At 41.1% G+C, this 17,848-nt stretch overlaps 1 protein-coding gene across 1 annotated transcript in view; it reads right to left on the bottom strand.

Moving 5' to 3' along the window:
• The window catches only part of AFF2 (ALF transcription elongation factor 2), a 336,845-nt gene that overhangs the window by 147,972 nt on the left and 171,025 nt on the right, over positions 1-17,848 (bottom strand). Inside the window, exon 4 of the mRNA XM_059824576.1 lies at positions 5,972-6,016. Coding sequence (XP_059680559.1) covers positions 5,972-6,016 — 45 coding nt within the window. The remainder of the gene's footprint in view (positions 1-5,971; positions 6,017-17,848) is intronic.

The following is a 17,848-nucleotide window of genomic DNA, read 5'->3' as shown; positions in this document are numbered from 1 at the left end:
ACTCATGCCAACCTCCTACTCACCTAGCCTAAAGTTAGCTCTGAGTTTTCTATATTACGTACCTTCAAGTTAATATAGACAGCTTTGGGATAATGCACCTGAGGTGCCTTTCTCATGGGTGGCATCATAATGTTGTCACTGTAAAGGTGAATGGCCAAAAACTTGAATAGTCCTGTTCTGCTGTGTTCAGGTGCGTTACAAGGGTGAGCCTCTGTGTTAAGGGTCTGCTCCAGAGCGGGAAGACCTGGAGCACAAGTCTTATGAGGAGCGGTTGAGAAAGCTAGAGTTGTTTAGCCTGGGGAAGAGGAGGCTGACGGGAGACCTTATCGCTCTCTACAACTACGTGAACAGGGGCTGTGGTGAGGTGGGTGTTGGTCTCTTCTCCCAAGTGACAAATGACAGGACAAGAGGAAATGGCCACAAGTTGCGTCAAGGGACGTTTAGATTGGATATTAGAAAAATATTCACTGAAAAGATTGTCAGACACTGGAACAGGCTGCCCAGGGAGGTGGTTGAGTCACCATCCCTGCAGGTATTTACAAGACATGTGGATGAGGCGCTTAGGGACGTGGTTTAGTGGTGGACTTAGCACTGCTAGGTTTACGGTTGGACTTGATGATCTTAAAGGTCTTTTCCAACCTAAACGATTCTATGATTCTGTGACGATTCTACGACCTAAGGCTGCATTCTCCAACTCCCAAAGAGCCTTTTGCACTTCAAGCCTACACCAGGCTGCCCTCAAATGACTCCAACTATTGGTCTCACCATGCCTGTGTATACGGCTGGACAATGCACGAAATGCTGGGAAATGGCCTCTTTTGACCTTCCTGGAATTGTTGCTGAATGCTTGCGGTGGTACTGAGACAAGAACTGAGGTGATCACCTACCAAACCAGGAATGAGCTGTTCTCAAAGAACTACTCAGCATTTCCATTTTCTGGAGTGAGACTACATCTAGAGAGTCATCAGAGCAAAGGCCTAGTCTTGCTGCTTTTATGTATACCTAAAGTAATGCAGGGGTAACTCCTTTTTATTTAATAACAGCAGCAGCAACGTAAGCGGAACTGCTGCCAATTTGTACCAGTGTGGGAGGAAGAAGAATTCAATGAACTCAAATGAGATCAGAGGTCAGTGGAATTATCCCTTGATTTATTTTGATGTGAGAGCAGAAACTGGTTCTGCCTCCATTGAGAAAATGCTGATAAAAAGCTGAAAATGCAATGGTTTGGAAATTGCTAAGAAATTAATTGGTTTTATCCATCCAAATCTTCATGTACATAAGCAAAGTCTAAAGGAAAAAAAACCCCTACAGTTGTAACACAGTGCCTTTTTCAAAGCAGGCTATTACCCGTTCCTTACATGCTTCCAAAGGCTACACGCCAGACAAGGGACAAAGGCCGCTGATATACATTTACATGTGGGTTAACTTTTCAATCCATTTTTTCATTTCAATAGAAATAATAAATCACCTTATCCTGGAGAAAGAAGCAGCTTGACACAAAACATACGGTGCTGGGCTATTTTCATAGCACACCTAAGACATATAGGGATTCATTTATTTACTCAGCTATTTAAAAGTGGCTACTCTTACTCATTCTCCGGACAGCTAAATGCCAGGTTGCTAAGTTACTGTTACTTGACATCATCTCCTCCCCAACGTGTTCCCACATTTGACAGGTTCACATGATTTACTAGGCCAGTCAGCTCGTTATTCACTTGTCCAATGACGTCTGGATAATCATTTTAAATTCACATCATGTCCTCTGCAGCAAGCCCCCAGATTCCACATGAAAATATTTAAACTGCCTGTCAGCTACTAAGTGCATTTGTAACCACACTGGACAGCGTACCTGTATTTTTCAAATTACAATTATTATAATTAGGTTTAGCATCATTCTTCAATGTTGGTTTGTATTTTAGAAGAGAAAACAATTACTGAGGGGCAAATAATGGGCTATATCTGTTACAGTCTAATTTTGCTCTGTGAACAGCTCACCTCAGCTATGGATGATACATATTAAATCCATTAGTGCTTTCAATCGGCATGAGGAAGGTAATACTACACATAATTTGCCCAGTCAAGGGCATTTTCACCTGCTGATCAATTTACATATTCTCCAATGTCATTAGACATGAGCTAGTCATCAGAAGAATAGAAGACCATACAAATGATAGACTTTGCTCATTTAACTCCAGTCATTTTTACACTAATTACAATCTGAATTATATTTAGGATTTGTTTTGCTTCCAGACTAGAAAGCTTTTAATTGATATCACAGCTATCCACATAACATCAGAATTGCATCTAGTTACTTGATGCCTTACTACAGCGGATATGCACCTACAAGAATTCTTTTGTTCCTCTAAGCAGGGACAGATTTTTAGATAGAAGTGCCTGCCCAGATGGTTAGCAACACAGACACGAAAGCTTGATGTGTACAGACCAGAGCCTCACTTCTGTGGGATTATGTCTAATCGATTGCCTAAACACCTAGCCCAAAGTTTCAATTTACACTACAAGTCCTCAAGAAAATTTAGTTAAATAAAATTTCCTTTCTTTCCCGTGTAATGTTGTATGCTTATCACCTCCTTACTCAGAGGTAAACCAATACTAAGGGAGGTTCCTTCTGTGCTCTCTACAGGCAGAAAAAGGATCGCTGCTAGTTCGCACGCAGTGTCACACCTACACACCCCGCTATGCCTGAACCAGCACGACGGCCCACATAACGTGCAATGACAGCAAGGCACACTGATGTAAAGCACTGGTACAAGTGGCACAAGTAACAGCTTCAGAATATTGGTTTAAAATGTCAGTTCTCCCGCCCCATCTGCACTTTGTATCACAACATTTCAATGAACTCATTTATCAATGGCTGCACATAGTAAGTGACAACTTAATTTAAACCCATATTAATAAAACGTGAATTACACACACACACACACACACTGTTGATTGCCTGTCTTCCATGTTATCCACACTTTCAAAGCCATTACGTTGGTTTAAAAAAAAAAAAGCCACATTTTGGAACAGAAAAAAGTGCACCGACCACCAGTGTATTTGCCTTCATCTTTCAATTTGGTATTAGCAACCTGTATTAAATGCAAATCTCATGTACTACCTTTACAGCATGGCCTTAGTTGTACACGAGATTTTTTTTTTATTTATTATTATTATTTTTAACAACCTTCTCAGCTACCCTGGTTAGTAAAGCAAAATCAACAGGAGACTGGTCTGCCATTAACCTTTGGTTGTAGTATCAGGAACAGTCCTTAAAGCATTTACACAAGATGACATAAGTGGCTAAGTGTTTCAGGAAATGTGAAGGACTGTGAAATTTTGTCTCTGAAGACTCAGGGGTCTGAACGGACTCAAGACCTTTCCCCTCACTCGGTTGGAAATTTTTGACCACAAACTCAATTAAACCTTTTTTTCTAGGAAAAAAAAAAAAAAAAAGAAGACAGAGATTAGGAATTGCAAACCTCTACAATTACAAAAACCATTAATCAAGTTCAGCTTAAAAAAAGAGCTCAGTAAAATCAGAGGTCACAGATCTTAGCTTGAGTCCCTCTGCCTTCTAAAGTCTAGCAAAAAAACCTACAAGAGTTACTGTGTCTTTCTGAGGGGTGAAACTGAATTAAGTGAGTTAATTCCTGGACTTAAAAAAAAAAAAGGCAAACTTCAAGGCATGAAATGCTCTCAAGGGAGACTTGGCAGGGACGGGGCGAGGCAGGCAGCAGCACCCTTCCTCCGGCACTTTGGGGCGCGCAGCTCAGCAGCGGACATGGCCCAGAGCAGAAACTGCCAGTTGTTGCCAATGGTTTGGTTGGCCAAAATGCACACTATTACACCCCATCTGTCTACCTTCGGGACTTGACTGTCTTGTAATCCTTCCTGTTTACCTCTGCAACATCCCTGACAGGACGGAAATGTTAATAGCCTATTTTTTTACCTGGGGAAGCTGCCGTCAGGGAGCTGAGGCCTACACTCCCAAAGACTCTTCAGAGCCTACGTAAATGGCCCCAAAAGGCCAGAAAGTGTCTGTCAGGGCTGGGAACTTAATCCAGGTTCTCAAAGCACAAATCGCTGCTGAAAGCAAGGGTCATCCTTTCATCTGGAGCAGACTGCCTGAATCTCCTGACACAGGGCTTCCACGGGGAGCGCAAAGACTGCATTTTGACCACTGCTGGGCATCACATTCTCTTACTTATTTTCTCGCCGTTGCCTATCATGTAGAATACGATACTCTGCATGCAGCCAAAACACATCTCCCGCTAGCTTATTCTGCATTATAAATTTGAGAACAACAAAGTCATTGACAAAACTCAGATACCTCTACTTCCATGTCTGCTTCGGCACCATATGAATTAGAAAGCCTAAACCGCTGCCACTGAAGGCAACCGATTGGGACTGGGGTTTGCCGAGCCTTTGATGGGCAGCCCCAGAAGCAGCTCTGTGATCTGTTGCCTTCATACACTCAGGGCCTTGCTGGCAGCCTGCAGCCTGCTTGCAGACAGGTTACAAGAAGGCTGCAGAAAGCCTGTCAGGACCCAGAGCTGCCTAACGCCATGTCGATGTCACACTAAGCCACCCTCACCGTGTAACAGCACACAAACCTACCCAGCGGCGCATGTGGCGGAGGGACTGCGCGCCCCAGATGAGCCATGGCCGAGGTCCCACGCTCGCCTGCAGCACGCCAAGCCTATACCTGCTCCCCAGCACGGGCAGTTTCATATGCTCAGGATAGCTTTTGGCTGTGCCTGCGGCTACGGTTGACAGGATTGCTCCACGGCTGGATGGCAAGGCTGGGCATGGGGAGTGCTCCAGGCATCCGCACTGGCAGTCAAGAGACATCTGCCTGTTTGTATCCCTTTTTCGGGTGCCCATTACATGCCCTTGTGAGACAGATCCCCAGGGACATGGAAACCTGCCAAATCCCTGCTCTGTGCACCCCAAGAGTCCCCCCGAGTTCAACAGTCTACTGGTGGCAGGAGGGGCTGCTGCGGCCACAGGGACTCTGCAGTTCCTCCGCATCCTCTGAAGGTGACGGAAAGTCCTGCACTGATCTCAGCAGGTTTCAGAAGGAAGCCCAGGACATTCTGCCTCTGCTGACTCAAATTACAGTCATGGGGTAGGAAACAGGATCACCTCCTCTTGATCAGAAAAAAGACATTTCTGCTTCTTGTGATTTATATGCACTGTTCCCGCATTAAAACTGTCTCCTGGGTGACTGATCCCTGAAATTCGCTACATCACATTTCCTTTTGATGCTGTTTACTGAAAACAACTGCTTTCCCCAGCTAACAAGTCATTCATTCCAACTATAGTAATGAACCTAATTGAAATATATAAACAGGGGAAGAAGACACCTAAAACGTACCAAGTATTTCGTGCAGACTTTCAACCTTTTCTTTGCTTTTGCTCCCTTAGTGTTCTATAGGTTTAGTGTTCTATAGGTAATAAAACCCTGCTCACTTTGAAGGTTGAAACTAAACCCAGTTTGGAGTTGTTGTTTCAATTTTTTGTATTCAAACACTGACCAGAGCTCCCAGAAAAAAATATGTCCTTAGGTCTTTAACAAAACCATGAATGATAAGCAACTGTAGTTTGGGGGAAGAAGGAAGAAGGCTGTAGGTCAGTCTGGGAGTGGGAGAATTAAGGCAACTCCACCTCAGGGTAGGAGAGAAATGTGTCCTGGAGAGACTCACAGAGACTGAGAGCTTAGAAAAGAACAGGAATGTGTGTAAATCCTGGCCAAGACAAGCTGGCAGATGCAGAGTATTAGGTGAACTGACCTTACTCACTAAGGAGCACCCTGGGGCCACCACTTGGCTGTGTCTCTGTAATACAGACCCATTAATATGTTGTTATTTAAGCAGAGTGTTAAAGACAGCCATATAACTCTTCTCCATGAAAGATGAAATAACAGCACTACAATTATACAAAAGATACAAAAGCAAAGGGTATTACTCACCCGTAATATTTCTTCCACACAGCTGGAGTCATTGGGAAGGGTAACCTAGGTTTAAAGAAAAAAAGAAATGTTTAGTCAGGTGCGGGATGCAAAGTTCAGCGACTACAACCACACAGGTGAACAGCTAACAAGCAACTGCCTCTGTTTGAAGACTGCTGTATCCATGCTTGCTGCCTACCAAATTTTCTAGTTCAGATCAACATAAATCATCAGCAGGACCCATTTTGTCAAAAGTTGTTTTTTTCTTCCATGCTGCTTTGTGCTACTAATAACACTTTTGAAGCAATAAAGTACTCTGATTTCCTCACAGCTGAGAACTGGCACTAGAATTGCCTGAAACTTCTGTAATTGAAGAAGGTCCCACTGTTACTCCTGTCGGCAGCCTTCAGAGAGAAGGTGAGGTTTGGTTTAACTTGCCGCACGCTGCAGAGAAGGACAGAGGTGATAACAGTTAGGAGAAAGCTGTTATCATCAACTATCTTATCCTACAGCTTAATAGGCTAACAGCCAAGACAGCTCTTAAAACTTAAACACATACTGTAGTAAAATACTGGTTGGACTATAAGGGTGGCTGCTGATTTTGTTGTCTCTCACTTCATCAGCCTGTTGCAGGTTAAGTATCCTCTGAACAGTACACAGGAATCCACCTTGAGAGGCCTGACAGATATTCCTTCTCGCCTTAGAAAGATGCGATGTGTCTATGCACACAACCATACCCATGCACACACACAGTAGTGCCCTTAACGTCTTCCAATTGAAAATACTCGTTTAAATGGTACTTAAAGCTTTTGCCACAATCCCTCATTCCAAGGACATGAAAGAGCACAAAACCTCTAAATACTGTGAAAAACTACATAAACAACAGGCAGTCGTGACCCGTACATACAACCATTTCGTAGCACTTGCAGAAAGTTATGATGGGTTCTTATCTCAGGGGTGCAGCAGAAGAGTAAGAGACAATATTCAGGAAGGTACCAAAAAACAGGTAAGTGCTTTGTACCATAAATACTCAGTGAGACTTTTCTGCCTGACGCTTCTACCTTACTGCCCTTGGTAACTAGTTTGGTAAAAGACATTCATGACTAAACTTAATCCCTGTCATCCTAATCTGCTATAGAGCTTGACCGAAAGCAGCAACCATGGCTTTCATCCTGTATTTCAGCCAGCACTAAGCTTCAAGAATAAATCCACACAGCTACAAAGTCAAAGACCAGAAAGACCTATTAGATCACCAAGTTCACGCTCTGCTAATGTAGCACATTTTGCCCGTATCTTCTAGTACTGCGGCTAGTCTGACCCAAAAACTGTAGGGAAATGGGTCTCCCATCCCTTCCTTTAATAAAATGCGGAGCAGTGTAGTCAACTATTTGGCCCTTTTTTGTGATAATTGTTAAAATTTTGCTTTCAGTGTCACCTCACCTCAGTCTTTTTGTAGAGCTCTTGCCACTAATCTAAGTAATTCATTACTTCCCTTCACACTTACACCACGCACAGACATGTAGAATTATACTCCACTTTTCTCAAATGCTGTATGTTCAGCTTTTACCTTCTTTCCCGATAAACAGGATTTTCCATCCCTTTGGCTTATTTCATCACTGTTCTCTGAATTTCCAACAGTTCATCAATATCTTGGTAAAGAAGTAATCAAGTGAGTATGACTACACTGCAGGGATACTGGTGATTTTTATCTACTTTAGCAACCATAGCTTGTAATTTTCTGTAGTATCACTTAAAAACATTCGACTGACCAAAAAAAGAGCCTTACCTTTTGTCCTCAGTTTCTCCTCAGCTCAAATTCTACCTAACAAACCTAGGCTGAGAACTTCCCGTGGATGGTCAGCGTTAACTGCAACTGCACGCAGTCCACCCTCACACGGCATGACTTGATATTCCAGCACTTCATTGCCCTTCCTTCCTCCCCTACCTTTCACTTAAATCACTTTTTCCCCTCTCAATACCTGTAAGTTCTTTGCTAATCTGTGTTTTCCATACCTCATACCAAGTCTCCATTCAGAGACAAATATAGTTAACTTCAACCAAAAGATTAGCAAGCATGGGTATTACTGCAACGTGCAGTGGGATAGTGGGAGTACATACGTCTCTAATACACTCCTGACTTTTTTCATTGAAAAATTAGTATGTTGGAATACGAGAAAACAAAACAAATACTTCCCGAATAAGCTTGCAGTGTACACACCAACCACAAAATCTCTCACAGCAGTAACAGGAGCAACCCAAAATCCAGCCGAGTGAGTCAAACTGGGAAGAGTGAGGGCGGCAGATACAGAAGTCCTCTCTTTATTTAACACCCCTCCCTACCATTACACATGGCATTTTAAATGGTTAGCCGAGACACCATGTGTATTCCTTTGTTTAGAAATGTCATAATTGTGATAATTGCGTCCCTGACTATTAACAGAGGGCAGAGTGTGTTCTTACTTGTTTCACAGTCCTTTCCCAATTCACAGCCCTGTTTAAGTTTGTGTTACTTCAGAACTAATGATGATAATAACAATAAACATACCATTTTACTTTAATAAAGCCCACTGTATATTATGCAATCACAACCAGCTTCTGCTGGCAGCACTTGCTAATAACTTTAAATGCTCATGCATCAATTTAATTGTGTTAATGGCAAAGAAGATTTTAATGGCTTGACAGAACTTTTGTTCCCTTTGGCATTGCTTTGTTTTGAATCACTAGTATTAAAGTAAAGCAAGATGTCGAAGTGCTGTGATTGTCATATAGGGAGATGCAAGTAGGAGCTAGCACAAAGAGGAAAACATTTAGATTGATGCAAACATTAAAAGAATAATTATTACAACATGGCTATCAGAGAGAAGATCAATGTAAGAGTCTTTCAGTACATTACTATTAATGGATTTCTAAAGAAATGAGACCATTTTTCTAAATTCACGCTACAGTTGCACATTCTAAGAGACTTGAAAGGCACAGTTCTATTAGAAACTTAGTCTATCCTGGGAAAAAAAGAAAAAAACACCCTCTCAACCTTTCAAAATGTGAATCAAAAATTGCAAGTTTAATTGTCCATAAACACTTGCATTCAGCTAACAAGTGCAAGCAGGCCCACATGGCACACCATGGCATCCAAGCATAGATTCATCAGGACAGAAGGAAACAGAGCAGATAGAATATTCATCACCTTCTCGAGTACTAGTGCTATAACAAACTGTTATTAGAATTGCCATTAATAAAATGCCACGTTCCTCCTGCAGCTTAGTGAAGATTGGACATCCATCCCATACTACTACTTTCCTTATCGAATAAAAATCAAGTAGTTTAGGGTCCATTATGTGATTCTCCACCCCCTCTCCAGCTTTCATCAGAAATCAGATTCTAAAAAGGAGGGCACAGCTTGCATTTGTGCATGCTTTTGGTGCTTTTCTTCCTGTGTGAGCAGCATGGTCTAACTCAGCCGAAAGCACAGATTCCAGGAATTTGGCTTCTAGGACCAAGTAGTTGCATTTCACATCATGAGCTCTTCTCTCGGCCGGCAGTGCATTCATGAACCCCAGACTGAAGAACAGTGAATATTACATAAGCTGCAGACAGACGTCCTGAGGTAATAAAACTTTTATCAAAACAAAAAGATTTCACAACAGCTACATGCTACATTGAACTCATCTTCCAATTTCATTTTAATCTGGTAAAACTCTTTTGCATCAAAATGCTTCATGTTTACTTTTCAATATTGCTTGCTAAAAAAAAAAAGAAAGAAGAAAAAAGGAAAGGTCAGATGGTCAAAATATTCCACCTAATTCCAAGCCAGTATTAGAAGGCTCTCTTCACATTTCAGTCTCACAAGAGAGAGAACAGAACTTAAATGATGTGGAACCAAAGGTTTAATGTATGGCTTGGGTGGCTCAGTGCTAAACTTTAAAGGGAAGGAAGGAGGGCAGAAATCTAAGAGTGAGGGAATAGTAGCCTTTAATGTTCTGCAGATCAAATGACATTGGGTGAATGGTTACAATATCTGATGAGTCATGTTGATCTAACCTTTCATTTATTCATTCAACAGTTCCTTGACCACTCTTACCTCCTGGACAATTTATAACCTTCATGAGATCAGATTTTGTTTTTGCGGCACAGAAAAATCATATGAAGTCTTCCCTGTAATTTACATCCGACAGCAGGCATTTCTCAGAAATGTTAGCAACAAAATCTTCCAACAGACTTGTCAGAATAGTTCTGAAAATTCAAATGTAGTGTCAGAAAGCAGAAATACACAATGAATAATGTCTTTGCCAGAACTGACTGACTACGTTTTCATCTGGATAAACTGTTCGTGAACAATCCCTTTGGCTTTATTGACGCACAATTGGCATTCAACAAGTAATCTCTTCTTCCTATCTTTGTTTTATTGGAAAGATAAATGTAGCATGTTAAATGAATGTAGGAACCCACTCTCATTTCTTGCATATGAGCACCTATGTGCTTATATATCAAGAGCTCAGCTTTCACTGTCATCTCCTTTATCAAGGAACCCATTTTGACTCTGGGGAGATGAAGCTCATACTACTGTTTACTCCTTCGAACACAAATTGATTTTTCACTTGCTAGCATGAAAAGATCCTGTGCATGAGCCTTGATTGATCATTTCCAGTGTGCACTACACAGTGATAAGAGGAAAACACTTAGAAAACCAGAAGCAGCAAAACCAGGACTGTCAGGGAAGCCTCGTCCTATGAACGCCTTCAGCTCCTGCCAGGCTTCCTATTAACAGAGGGTGCTTCTTTTTTTGATTAATACAAGTGGGAAACAGATCGGGCAATACTTAGAATAGCAGGGTTTCCAGATACAAGACGTTGGACTGGATGACCTTTCAACGTCCTTCCAACCTATATGAACCTATGATTCAATTTTTGCAATAAGCTCACTACAAATCTAAGAAGATGCAACACTTCACCTGGACTTGAATGGAGTATGCACCCACGCCTTGCCAACACCAGCTTTCCTTTGAATGCCATCAGTATTTCCTTGCATGCTCAGGCTTCATTTCCCCTCTTCAGCCATTCCCTACATCTCTTCTGGACTTGCTCCTTAGCAGGCAGCAGCCTGCTGTTCTACATTTGCTTGAGATAAACTTCACACCACTGCTCAGAGCCCACTGCTCAAGCCTCCTTGGGTTGTTTCACAGTTCATGCTTTGTCTGTTTCCTATCTCACTAATATTTTGTCCCAAAAGGGTCATTCATGTTAAAGACACCTGAAATAGATGTCAAACTAATCTCACTAGCTGGGAGGATCTTGGCTCTTCCTCACTAATTTTAGTGCAAATGGGTAAGAATGGGAGCAGCAAAAGAGCAAGGAATGAATATTGCAACCCGAGTGGTATTTTTTTTCTGGTGCATTTGATATTCATGAGGTTATCACCAACATATATTAGGACTGTATGTTTGGGCTCTGGAGGAAAGTGAATGAAGTCAAACATGGTAATATTCAAAAAAACCCAAATAAAATTGCTCCCTTGGTATTCAAATACATGTATGTGTTTTTCACAGGGTTATTAATTCTCAAGGGAGCCATTTGTGGGTCCCAAATAATGTATATCCACTGTTTTCTTTTAGTACCTCCACCATCCTGGAACCAAAATACCATGAGAAGACTACATTTCCCATTATTTCAACCCCAAAAATATCTCCTGGGGCTTATTAAAAGGTCTGTGAAAATACATACTTTGTATATGTATAAAAATTAAAGAGAGAAAGAAAAACTACTGCCTAAAACAAAATGCAGAGAGCTGGCCCTCTGTTCGCCCTTAATACAAATACTGAACAAGCAGTTGTGTCAAATACACATTTACTGGAGAACCTGAAAACAGGGAAAGGTTTTAAGGACTAGACCGAGTTAATTCATTTGTTAAGCTAAGACAGCCTGGCCTGCAGTCAGTGCTGCTCTTCCAGCGGTGGATGGAGAAGTTTATGCCTCTTCCCTCGAGTAAAGCACGTTAGCTAGGAAAAACAACTTACTAGTGTGGTCCGAAACATGACTGAATCAGACTCCCACTGACTTTAGTGAACTTCCCAAAAGGTCTCCAGTTCAGAAGCTAAAACTGCCCCCAGTGGGTACCTTTAGTTTCACACAAAAGCCCGTGACTCTAATATGCTCCTCCCCAGGCACCTAAGAGCTAGACAAACGGGTGCAGTCACACCAGGTTGGGGCGTTTGGGCGCTAGCCCACAAATCGGAATGAATTATAGTTTGATTTCCCTACAATGAACTCACCTTACAACGACCTCCCAGTCAGACCAACCCCAACTGCAAGGACAACGTTTTTTCACTGGCATTTAGTTCTGCTACAGCAACTTTTAAACCAGACTGACCTGGATGTGACAATTATATTTTTCTTGTTCTTCCCAGTGCATGCTGTATTCAGCCCATTTTTTCTTTTTAATGTCTTTGATGTTTTCTTTTAACAATACCATTTCAATGTTGATCAGCATGAAATAGTCTCCATGAAAGCACAATATGCTGATGTTCAATTTAAACTCAATGGTTCTCCATTATTTTCATGCAGCAAATTGCCAAGCTCTATTAGAGAGAGAAGCCTGATAAAGTGATCTCTCACTTCAAGGTCTCCTGGGAGTTTTTTAATGTAGGTAAGGCTGCACATTTTACTTACGGAATATTCTGAATGTAGTATTTTAGAAGCTCACCATGATGATAATACCAGAGTAACTGGTAATGTCAGTATTCAGCCAGGCCCCAACAAAAGTGGCATTTGCAGTACTTAATTTGTGACCAAAACATTGGCTTGTATAAAGGCTGATACAGCCATTTAATACTGACAAAGGGCAGGGGAATGTGGAACTTCAAATTTTCTTTTTTTCTTTCTTCCTTTCTTCCTTCCTTTCTCTCTGTGCCTCCTCCTCCAATGACTGCAAGTACTTACTTACTTACTTATATAAAATAAGTATATTTTCATATGTGCCTCATTCTGGAAGAGGTTACCTTATACTTTTTTCCATTAAATTGATGATAAAAGGCACCCTGACCTAAAATGCCACCGTGCACTTGTCCACTTGAAACATCAAAGCCTGACTAACAGACTATGCAACCCTCTGGTGTGGTGAGATATATGGTGTGGCAAAACTAAAGATCAAGTGTCTGTTTCTTGTCTTACTTTTACCAGTGTGAACGAAAGCTAACTCCTCCGAAGACAATGAAGCAGTATAAGTACAAAAGGAGCACGAAGGGAGTTCGGCTTCCAAGACCACTTGCCCTCAGTTAGAGGGATGTAAATCAGACATCATATTTATTCTCAGTGTAACACTTTGAGTAGAACCTCTTGGAAATCATTCAAAATCCCTTTACTATCCAGACATAGCTGTCTACCTGTCTCCATTTAATACAGCTTGGAATTGGCTCTCCTTTAAATCTATTTTACGTTAGTGGAATTTGTGTCTGTCCCCAGCACCCGCCAGCACGAGAGCGGCATCGGGCAGGAGCGGTGTAACTCCCTGCTGGAACAGCGGCACAGTTCCCAGGTCAGACTGTGGCCTTGGTGACACGACTAAAACTCTGCTGATGTCAGTGAAGTTGCATAAGTGTAACCTGAAGCATTATTTGACCTCACGAATCCAGACTGTAACATTGCTTTTGAGGTTTTAAAAAGGAACCTTTGAAAGCATCTATTTACACCTGACAATACCTTTACTGTAGCTACAAGAATACAGTGAGTGACTGTGCCGGTTATCTGTTCCACCTCTTTTTTTAAAGCAGGTATGAATGTCCTCACTGAAAAATGTACTCCTTTTATTTCCACGGTAGTTCGCACAGCTTCAAGGTCAATGCTGGGACCCAAATTAATTGCTCAGAGCCTGTTTGCAAATGAGTTGTTTCCCTCCACCACAGTCCCATCTTGCAAATCGCATCCTCAGACTGTCTTCAAAACAGAGGGCCAGAATTCAAAGGGCAAGGACATTGTCTTGCCCAGGGAAAAGAAACAAATGTATTTTGAAAAAACCTTAGGGTATAAACACCAACACTACCCGTTAGCATAACTAGTTCACACGAGTACATTTTTTACATAAGCTTCAATCAACTAAATGAAATTCCTACATGAAATAAAAGCCATTTTCCTTTTACTAATAATAACACAATAGCACAATTAATGATTATGTCTATATTGGGATCAGATCCAAATTCAGACTACATTAAGAGCCAGATCTTATGCTCATTAAATAGTAAAACACATGATTATCCCAACTGCCACGGAATGTCATGGTTATCATACAAAAGGGGAGGTAAAAGACCACTTTTTTTGGACAGTACAGAACTTAGAACAAAGAAAGTCTGATTTTGAGTGGGATCTTTATGACCTCCCTTTTAGTTACATTTCTAATTAAAATGCTTTGATCTATTAATGCCAAGGGATGCTGCTAAATGTATTCAATGCAGAAGTCGCACACTTTTCCTGAGCTCCCAAAATCTCTTAGATCTGTGTGCACTTACACTGCGTGCAGTAAACCGCTCACTAAAATGAAAAGATATCTAAGAATAACTCACTTCCATTAGATTTATAAATCACATTAATTAATTCTACATCTCCAGTGGTGTAGAGACCAAACTCTAATGTGAGATCTAATTAAAGAAAAGGGAAAAAAAAATTGGAATTGAAACACAGAAGTAACTGTTTAGCCTCAAATTAATGAGGCGCTATGCTAAGCAAGAATGTCCATAAATCCCTAATGAGGATTTTAAACACATTAAAACTTCCTAATACAAAATGTTTGCCTTCCTTTTATCCAATAACAAATAAGCCAATAATTTTCTGCCTCTAAATGACACTATTAACTGTCATGGCATGTTTTATTTGACAAACCCTCCATTCAAATACAGTAAAACCAATTAATTTGCCTGCTGTGAAATGTGTTTCTTGATAGCTTTTATGTGATTTTTCTTCTCAAAGAAATGTAAATAGGAGGTCAATGTAGGTGCCTGATTTTGCTTAAAAATATGCCGCAATAACTATAGATTTTCCAGTCAGTTTGCATTTCAAATGAATTGAAAGATAACCTCCATTTTCAGGTCATCAATCACATAATGGTCTCCTGATAAGTAAACAGTTACAGAATAATAGTTTTATTACCAGGGAAATGCTCCCATATTTGAGCCGTGATAGTTGCAAAATTACCACTTTGTTCTGTTATAAATAACGGTTCGCAATCAGGGTGCTTGGCCTCTCTGACCTCCCCGGCAGCCCGGCAAGGGCCGCGCCGCCGCACCCACCGGCGGTCAGCAGACGACGGCACCGCGCACCAGACTGCCCTCGCAGCCACCCGCCTCTGGTTTCGCACCGCCGTTAAACGCCACGTCTTCTAAGCGCGAGGATGGCGATGTGTCACCCTTTCTTTTGGTCAGAAAAATCTATAGAACACATAGAAAATAATCCTGTGGTTTCAACGGTCCCCTGGGCCCCACTTAGTAGATCTCAGCAGAAAAAAGCAAGACCCTGTTACGACTGCCCCACAATTAAGGCGTGTCTGAATCGCCGAAGCTTTTCTAAGGTTTTGTCACTGGGAAGATCAGCCTACTAAAAAGTACACATTTTATACTTCAGAAATACACTTCTTTTCAGTCTGTGCCCACTATGTGCACTGAACCGCACTGTAAATTGAAGGCAAAATAGAGGATAATGCATGGCATGCCACGCTTTATGGGGCCTAACTGAATGCCAATTAATCTTTACAACATATGTACAGTTCCATCAGCTCTTGCATTGCATCATGATCACATGGAGACTGTGGTTTCTTTGCCTTAAGACAGAAACACAACTTGAAAAAAACCCACGACACACCACATATGCACACACAGAGAAGGAAGAGGGAATTAAATAAAACAAAGATGCCTACCAGCACTGAAAAGGACATAACTGCTCACTTATTTAATCGTCTGCAATAGATTACCAACCAGAACCGGATAATTTATGTAGCATACCATGACAGCTGATTTCCAATTTGCACTATCTTGTACGTGTGTTTCGTATTGAAATAAGGAAAGAAACTCTGCAACCTCACTCGCAGGAGCAGTGCCAAGGCTGCCTGACACGTGAAGAGGGCTGGTGAGAAGCGAGGCTGGGACAAATCAAAGGCAGCTAAAGTGCTGCGCAGCTCTGTTAGCCACCGTCCCCATCACTGAGACACACAGCCCCAAACCCTTACTTGTTCCTTTTTCCCAACAGAAATTCCTGTTACTCTTGCTAGAAATTTTTGCCGTAGTGACCTTTCCGCAGGGAAGTCTGGAGAAGCAATTTATATTTATATATTATTATCATACAAAATTATGTAAGTATGTATCCAAATAAGAGAAAAATGCATTATTCAAGTATCCGTATTTTGCTCTTTAACCACAATCCTATTTAATAAGCTTAGGAATTGAATTGCAGCAGTAAATTGAAGAGACCCCTTGTCTTGCCTGAACAGTGAGAAAAACGTGTTCTGTACACTCACAGCTAATAAAAATTCCCAAATTCAACTTTAAAAAATATTTAAGTGAGAACTATGCTTGACACAGTCAAATATCATGAAATCAATTTCATGACGGATACAAGCTTTTGAGCTAAAGATACCACATATTGTAACCTGTATGTTGCTCACTGAAATCCTTCAGTGTTCCTGAAGTCTGAACTAAGCTCCACCTCTCCAGAGCACAGCTGTCTGCATCTAATTTTGCTGATAAAATATAAATAAAATATTATTTATATTTTTGCAAAGGACTTAATATGATATCCCACATCAACAACTTTTACATCTACTTCTTAATCGAGACATTGAATCGGGCTAAGACCACCTGACATTATTTCACTTCTGACCTTTTCAACTGTCAAAGCAGACAGATTTTTATCCTACAAGAGTCGAGCCAAAGCCTCAAAGGTGCAGTGCCAGAGCATTAATCCATTTCACTAGACAGTCATTGAAATTATAATTGAAAGTTCAACTTACTTTAGCGTTTTATGCTGAAATACTTCTGGCAGCCCAGGGCAGAAAGTCGAAATCGGGTTTCCAATGGAGACCATTTCCAATGGTTTCTAAATGTTGGCAGTGAAATTCCGTATTGTCAAAGAGATCAGCAGATGCCGACTTCCATTAATTTACTTTCGATGACTGTTGTGCACTTCAGGAAGCCTTTCTTTACCTAAGGATGCCAACCTGCTGCCGGATCCCATCAGAAATGGACTAGGAAAGACATTGATTTATTACGAGACTGGGGACACTTCAGAGAAATCCCCTACAGCAGCCGGGGCAGATCCCATCCCTCCATTTATTCTGTCTGATGCCATAAGCAGAAAAACAAATCTGCACAGAAGACAACGCAGATCTGTAAAAGCTCCAGACTCAAGCTAAATAAACTGACCCATGTGTATTACGCTATCAAGAGTAACTCCAGAATCTGAAGGATCGGTGGACAGCTTTGCCTCTTCACCAACAGGTTGTCATAAAGGAAAAAGGATTTTCGAATTTGAAAATAACACCACCATTTTAAGTAGTCAGTGGGCTGTAAATCCTTTGTTCTGGTATTCTGGAGCTGCCCAGAGGTCTTTGGCCAGGAAGTTCCCTATAAATAACAGTTTATTATTCTTAGACTAATCTCAAAAGCTATCAAAACAAGCATTTAAGTTAACTTGGAAGACATGTTTCATTAAAATCTAAATGTCTTTTTTCTTCATTTTTACAGTTGGGGCTGACTAGTAATTCTTGGCATCTTATCCAGAGGCTAAAAAGTTTCCTTTTTGGGAGCAGGAAGGGGGAACAGGGAACATGAGATCTAATAACTGTTATGCAATGATAGGTCGTTTTTTCAATGTTTTCAAGACTACTATTGTATTTTCTCTATAAATTATACTGTCTATATCTGCA

Source organism: Gavia stellata, chromosome 14 (genome assembly GCF_030936135.1).
Source record: "Gavia stellata isolate bGavSte3 chromosome 14, bGavSte3.hap2, whole genome shotgun sequence".
Classification (NCBI taxonomy): Eukaryota; Metazoa; Chordata; class Aves; order Gaviiformes; family Gaviidae; genus Gavia; species Gavia stellata.
Note: the sequence above shows the minus strand (reverse complement) of the source record. Positions and strands in the feature narration are given on the sequence as shown.